The 7,500-nt window shown below is 40.7% G+C and overlaps 2 protein-coding genes across 5 annotated transcripts in view; one reads left to right on the plus strand and one right to left on the minus strand.

The window, feature by feature from the left end:
* LOC147033232 (lysyl oxidase homolog 3-like) overlaps positions 1 to 4,454 on the plus strand; it is a 92,660-nt gene extending 88,206 nt beyond the window's left edge. The window contains exon 17 of the mRNA XM_085871371.1: positions 2,850 to 4,454. Within this exon, the coding sequence (XP_085727497.1) occupies positions 2,850 to 3,521 (672 nt within the window). The 3' untranslated portion in view covers positions 3,522 to 4,454. The remainder of the gene's footprint in view (positions 1 to 2,849) is intronic.
* A 1,441-nt stretch (positions 4,455 to 5,895) lies between these two features.
* Positions 5,896 to 7,500, minus strand: part of LOC147033233 (mitochondrial proton/calcium exchanger protein-like) — a 27,104-nt gene continuing 25,499 nt past the window's right edge. For all 4 annotated transcript variants that reach the window (XM_085871376.1, XM_085871375.1, XM_085871373.1 and 1 more), the window contains exon 15: positions 5,896 to 7,500. This exon is cut by the window's right edge and continues 713 nt beyond it. The gene's annotated coding sequence lies outside the window, so the exon portion shown is untranslated.

A 7,500-nucleotide genomic window follows, 5' to 3' on the forward strand; every position in this document is an offset into this window, starting at 1 on the left:
ACTCATAAGTCGAAACACAGAGGTAATGTTTAGCATACCCGAAACTTATTTTCTCCGTCAAGGCACATTTTCTTTTTTTCTCCTTGGCACATGAAGGCACGTGACGAAATATCGGGAGTTGTTTTTTTTTTGGGGGGGGGGGTTTAGTCTATCACGAATTTTAAAATATATTCGGACATTTACTTTTCGTTTCGACAAGTTTCGACATCGACGTGACAATATCCTCAAACAGAAAATATTCACAGAGGAGGAACTAAGAATAAGACATGAGCAAACTGAAGAGGCAATCGGACGTGACGTAATGGCACGTGACGAAATATCGGAAGTTATTGTTGTTTTTTTAACGCTGCCTATACGCCATTTTACGGGAGCTGTAAATTAGAAACACGTTCAGTCAGTTCTGTGGTCGTCCGGAAGACGTCAATCAAATACGTCTACATACGTCAATATGCGTTGGAGGTACGTTACACATAGGTTCAAAGCACGTAACTCATAGGTTAGAAATAAGTTTTGGGTACGCAAAACATTACCTCAACGCGTTTCGACTTATGAGTAACTTACAAGTAACGTGCGTCGACGTGTGTCAACGATTGTGTAACATGCCTACAACACGTTACTCATAGGTTATAAATAAGTTTCGGGTATGCTAAACATTACCTCAACGTGTTTCGACTTATGAGTAACTTACAAATGACGTGCCTCGACGTGTGTCAATGATCGCATAACGTGCCTTGACGTGTGTCAACGATCGTGTAACGTGCCTACAACACGTTACTCATAGGTTAGAAATAAGTTTCGGGTACGCTAATCATTACCTCGACGCGTTTCGACTTATGAATAACTTACAAGTAACGTGTGTCAACAACTTATGGCCAGCGTAGCGGAACGTGCGAGTCATGTGCTGGCATACGTCGTAAAATTTCAAGCATGTTAAAATTTGAGGACAACCGCAAAGTACAACGATGAAAGCCAGCGTACTATGATGTATGGCAGTGTTTTTCAGCGTGCTCTTAATGTTATCAAAACTTACCCATAACGTATTCGACGTGTGCCATTGTTTTAGACAAATTTTTCATAAGTCGGCATATGCTGGCTAAATCGTCAAGGTGTGACAGCGCCTTGATGAAGGTTCATTGATCGAATCAAAATCTGCACTCATTAAGAGGTCTATGGGGTTATTTGACCTCTCTCCCCCTAAATAGGTATTTGCTCTCTTCTCTGAAACTACACACATGATTTGGATGAAACTTGACCACAACCTTCATCACAAGTTATGTTTCAAAGTGTAACGAATGCATCAAAATCTGCAATCATTCAGGCGTCGGGGGGAGGGGGGGGGTTGAACCCACAAAAATAGCTATTTGCTCTCTTCTCCAAAACTACACACACAATTTTTATGAAACTTGACCACAACCTTAATCACCTATGATGTACCAGTTTATTGACCACCTCAAAATCTGCCCTCATTGAAGGGGTCTACGGGAGGGTTTTGACACCCAAAATTGGTATTTGCTCTCTTCTCTGAAACTACACGTGCGATTTCGATGAAACTTGACCACTACCGACATCACGCATGATGTACCAACGTGTATCAATCGCATCAAAATCTGCACTCATTAATAGGATCTACGAGGGGGGGGTTGACCCCCAAAATAGGTATTTGCTCTCTTCCCTGAAACGACACACAATTTCGATGACACTTGACCACAACCTTCATCACCCATGATGTACCAAATTTATTCATCGCATTAATAGAAGAAAAAAGTCAGGGTCTAAGGGGGGGTCTGGGAACGGTTTGAGTGACTGTTGCTCCTGATCCAGGTGAGCTTCAGGACACGTGGTCCTATTTCTATTATTCTTAAAGCTTGAGTTTCTGCACTATGCATTATAACAGCCAAATCAGTCTTGCACATTCTTACCATCAATTTTCTCAGGATTCTTTTATCACAGACAACACCACTAAACCTCCTTCTACCTTTTGCATGCTGCCCTCACTCTGTCCCAAACTTCTGCTTCACAATCTCCCTCTTCCTTTGATGTCGCACAAAGGTATTTAAATTTGTCCACGTATCTCAACTCTTCAATTGGGCTGACAGGATGGCCCCGAAGTACACACACTCACCCTCTTAGCTGTCCAGCCTGGGTTTGAATCCTTACCCAGCTATAAACCGTCATCCCGGTGTTTCATGAATGTGTGTGCCTTCCTCCAGATGGGCATTGAATGGGAATCCCTTCTGCCGGCATTAGTTGGTTGACTTTAAAGTTCCCATGGTGTCCTTCTGGAAGAGTAGGGTGAGCTATCGCCAGCAAGCAAATTCAAAATTCATGCCCCAACCTAACCTACAGATGGCATTACATCAGCGGCACAGACTCCCTGAGAAGAAGAAAAAGAAGACCTCTTGACTTGGATTTTCATGTTTCGTATGTAGTCTATGGCTGCTCCTTTCATCATTTTCTGGAAGCGTGGCTGTGCCACCGAAACCCCTGTTACCAGTAAGCCGGTACAGTACTCATTTTGCCGACTCAAATTCAAGACCCTAAAATCTTAAGCTAGCCACCTTAACCGTTAAGCCAACACCAGGTTTTGCATTTACTATTGTCACAATTAAATTTTGCCTGAAAATATTACAAATGCGTTATCTTGCAATATCCTTTGAAAAATTAATTAAGTTTTATTTGGTGCTTATTTTGCATGAGAATACAAAATGAGAATTCAAAAATATGCAATTCGAATTGGTAAATCTGATTGATTGAAATACGAGTTTGGTTTCACTTTAACATTGAGAATAGAGCTGAAGCTGTAATCAGACAGTGACCTAATCCACAACCTCTTGTCCATTTACCTGCAGGGGATAGCAAACCATGTGATGGACACAATGCAGGGATCTTCGAGAGCACCAAAGCTCACAACGCAACAGCCACTCTCAACGTGGAGAGCTACCATGACGCAAGAAACCACACTTCCAATGCTGGAAGTTCTATCCACATCAAACATAGTGGTAACTACAACACAAAATACTACAATGACAGCCACAGCAAATGGAGCCAAAATAACAGCCCTTTCTGTGACATACAGAACGAGAACTAGGCTTGCATCTACAACACAGGGAGCTGAAATCAGAGCCTCACCAATAATACACAGAACAGTCACCAGACCCTCATCCATAACACAAAGAGTGACCAGATCTCCATCTATAGCACGGAGAATTAGACTCAGGACACGGGTCCCAACAAGGAGAGCAAATCCTAGAAATCGTTTGAGAAAACAGAGAGTTCGACCAAACGGTCGGGCAACGAAAAGCACAACTACATCTCGACCACGACTTGCAATGCGCAGGGTAAGACCGATGACACGTTCGACAACACAAGAAGCGAGGCCTAGAACCAGTCGTAGGAAACACAGGGTTAGACCAAATATTTGGACCAAATACAAACATAGAACACGGGCCTCACTTACAGCAGGTAGAGGCAGAATAAGAAATTCATCGAAAGCAGGGAGGCACAAAAACAAACGACAATGAGGTGAAATGTCACGCATGTAGAATGGATTGCTCAAATATCAAGGCCAAAATAATTTCCTTTTTCCAAAGGATATTTGCTCGAATCCCACATAGGGAACATCACATTTTGCTCACGTATTATATCTGGTAATTCTATACAAGTAAATGTTTTCTTTAGAAAATGCATGAAAAATGTCTCATCGTGCAACTAAGTACGGTATATGACGGCCTTTACGAAAGGGCACAATGTGTACATAAACCAGTTAAAACGACCTGCGTGGAACAATTTCAGTGGTTTTATAAAATAAATAAATAAATTTATTTATTTATTTGTCAATATACAGCTCTGAAAATTAAACATTGGGGTACGGGGTTTTAATCTCTGACGACTGATGGTGCAAGTGATTGTGTGACAGAAGAGACCCTCTCCTTAAAGGAAGGTTTCACAGCTACTTTCATCAAGCACCATATGGTTCAAGACACTCACTAGCAAATTACCAAGGGTAGGGCAATCGCAACTACATCATGAAGAATTAATCGAAGCTGGTCCACACATTGAGTTCGTCAACTTGAAACTGGTTCACTGTAATAAGGTTGCAATGCCCTTGAAATAAAAAAAAAATTAAAAGCATGAGGACAACCGCCTGAGCAAACCACATGCTCTTCCGATACTACGTTCCGAATGAATAAGATGTTGCCAGTATTACACATTATCTTTAATGAACTGAGTACCTCTATAAAGTTGTCTTATTACAATGTGGTTACGTCTTTAAAAGGAGGTACTATTGGAATGTGAGTATTGTATGTCGGTAAAGTACATGTATTAAGAATGTGAGTGCATCTATAAAGTACGTACTATAAAAATACATCTACATCAGGAAAATACGTACGTACGTAGATAAGATACATACAATTGGAACGTAAAGCTATACAATAAAACCAAAAAGGTCTGTTTGTCTGTTGTATGAACATGAACCTACGTTGTCAATGCATCGTCTTCGCACCACAAACACAAGTCCTGGTTAGGGACTGCAATGTCAAATTGCTCTTTCTAGTTACCTCCGCTATCTAAGGTGGACATAGGTTATGCTTTCACCCTTGTCTGTTTGCTTGTTTGTTTATGTGCAGGATATCTCAAAAAGTTGTGGACGGATTCATAAAAAATTTGGTGCACAACTCGGGTGTGTGACAAGGACGAATTGATTCAATTTTGCTGAAGATCTGGATCTGGATATGATAATTTATCAAGTGATTCTTCATCATTGAGGGATAGAACAAAAAACGATATATAGCACGATGTCTCAAAATGTTTTGGACGGTTATTACAAAACGAGGAGGATGAGTTGGATAGGTGACAAGAACAAGCCGATTCAATTTTGGTTCAGATCTGGATGCAGATCCGGCCTATCAATGGGACACAAAACGTAAACTGTTCAGCCTGGCAGAGATACGTGCTCCACGGAGTGCTGTTCTCGTTATTATTGTGATGTGCTTGTAATTCAAGCAAAAACTTTTGCAATTTCTTTTCTCAAAGTAATTGTACTAAAGGATAGCTTGAAGGTAGCATACTGGTCTTTGACTTGTCTTTGCTGGGTTTGAGTTCTGGTGAAATACGATCCAACTGTGAACTGTCATCATGGTGCCAAATGCCCAAAGTAATACATCACATGAAACATGCCCTCCACAACACCTTTGCAATATAAAGCATGCCCTATTGGGGTTTAAGAAGGTTGTCCTGTTTTCTGGCACTCATGGAAATTATATATATATCCCAGGGTAACTTTAAAAATAAAAAAAGAAGTTGGCCAATGTGTGCGAAGTATCATAAACATCCAAATTGCGAGCCTACCATGAGGAAAGGAAATGGCAAACTGCCCGAGGTAATCCTTAGCAGAGACTGCTTCAACAGCACCTACTTTCTTGGTAATATCACACTGGTAACATGTGAAAATGTTTGAATGGTATCAGAGTTAATATGGCACCAGAGAGATAACAAAAAAGATTGGTCTGTGGGATGGGTAAACCCATATTCAAAACTGAAGGCATCACCAACCATTATCACGGTGCAGGAGGTTAATGAACCCAAGCTTTGCCTTCTGAGTGGCTATATGAGTTGGTGGTTCATTGAGTTTTGAACGCCAAATGGATAGCAGATGTTAAGCTGGCTATGCAGTCACTCGGACGCAAGAAATCCCATGGTATATTTATATATTATACATAAAAGAATCAAAGTATGGCTTATTCACTCCACACACCCTGCAAAAAGAATGAATTATACAAGTTAAACATACGAGTCAAGTTGGTAACAACAAATGTGGATACCATGATCATAGCCTCCTTTCATACGATTACAATAAAGTACTAAAATGGATAAATAATAAATATTTTTCAACGATTGTGCAGATGTTGTGATGGATTTAATTAATACATCTCAACCAAACTCACAAATATGTCATGAAAAGCCATTACAACAAAAAACAAACAAATCATTTCACAGACCCTCTCGCTCTCTCCCTTTCGCCGACAGAAAGACCATGCGACAGAATTGCTGCGTACAAAACATTTATGTGTGATGCATCGTCAATTATAAATTACCTTGGGTTGTTTTATATCGATAAAAATTCAGACATTTTGTGCACAATACAATAAAAATGTTACATTGAATTCAGGTTTTAGACTGATTAAAGTAAAGTAAGCCGTTTGCAAAATGTCTTGCTGCCTGACCTGCGGTTCTAACATAATACAACCTTCGGTTCAAGCATTCTGCTTGAAAAGCGTGATGCAGTCCTGCAAAGTTACCGCCGTAATGTTCTTCTACAAAAGTAACTCTCCGGGTAATGGATGAAATGGCGACAATCATTAGGGTCTTCAAAACACATCAACCGAACATGGAAAATGAAAAAAAAGGCACTCAAATTGCTCACAGATGGCACGATATGATTAATGCAATTGAAGATTGTAAAAAATAATGTTAATGAGGAAAAGGATTGAAACTTCATTGTAGTTTAAAAGTAATGTTGCATCAAGGAATCTACAACACAGTCAAGGTATGTCCAGACATAGCAGTGCTCAAGGCAGTTACCGGACACTGATGCTGGAAGCTCAGAGCAGGGAGGTGGTACTTGGTGGTAGAAATGTTCAGTAGCGGTTGCTTGCGGCAGATAAGTATCCCAGATGAGAATGAATGGCTTGCATTTGAAATATATTTACAAACAGATTCAAATTTAATAATTATAGTTTACATTTATGGATTTAAACGAAGCATTTGATTATGCTCGTGCTTCTCTCGTTCTTGCTCGTTACACAGGAGATGATGACCACAAAACGCGCCACATTGTTTTGGCCCGAAGCCAATGTGGTGGAAATTCAGTTCAACGGGATCACAATTTTGTAAATGGTGCTTTTTGATTTTATTTTAGTGGACAGTACAGGAGAAGGGAGTCACAGCCCAGCTATAAACTGTCATCCTGGAATTTATCAGGCTAGATGAGGCATCAATATGTGCGCCGTCCCTCAGATGGATGTTAAACTGGGCTTCCAGTCTGCCGGCATTAGTTGGTGGACGTTAAAGATCCCGCGGAACAAATTACAAATTCCTGCTCTGACTACCACTGGGATTGCAAAGGCAAACCACCTAGTGCAATTCCTGCCATGAAGCTGCTTTGGCGGCACTGAAACCTGCCTTTTCGCAAAGTACCAGGATTATCCATCCACAGGAGAAGTGAAGGACCCATATTCATTCAGAACGACCTCAAAAAGGGAAAGTAATGAATCAACCACAATAAGTGGACGAGTATCACATGTGGATCAGACCAGGTAAGACAAGCAGATGACAACACCCTGATAGGTTGTTAGTAAGCCAGCTGGGTTTCTACTGACAGTTCAACAGCGAAGTGGAAATTCTGAGACTAGCTCGACTTCCTGAAAATTTCATGCTTGCTTGCTGCCTTCAGCTGGATTTTAACCTACAACCTGTGAGATTCCAATCCAGTGTCACCAC

This window comes from Eptatretus burgeri, chromosome 2 (genome assembly GCF_056783735.1).
Source record: "Eptatretus burgeri isolate ZD-2024b chromosome 2, Ebu_testis_v1, whole genome shotgun sequence".
Lineage (NCBI taxonomy): Eukaryota > Metazoa > Chordata > Myxini > Myxiniformes > Myxinidae > Eptatretus > Eptatretus burgeri.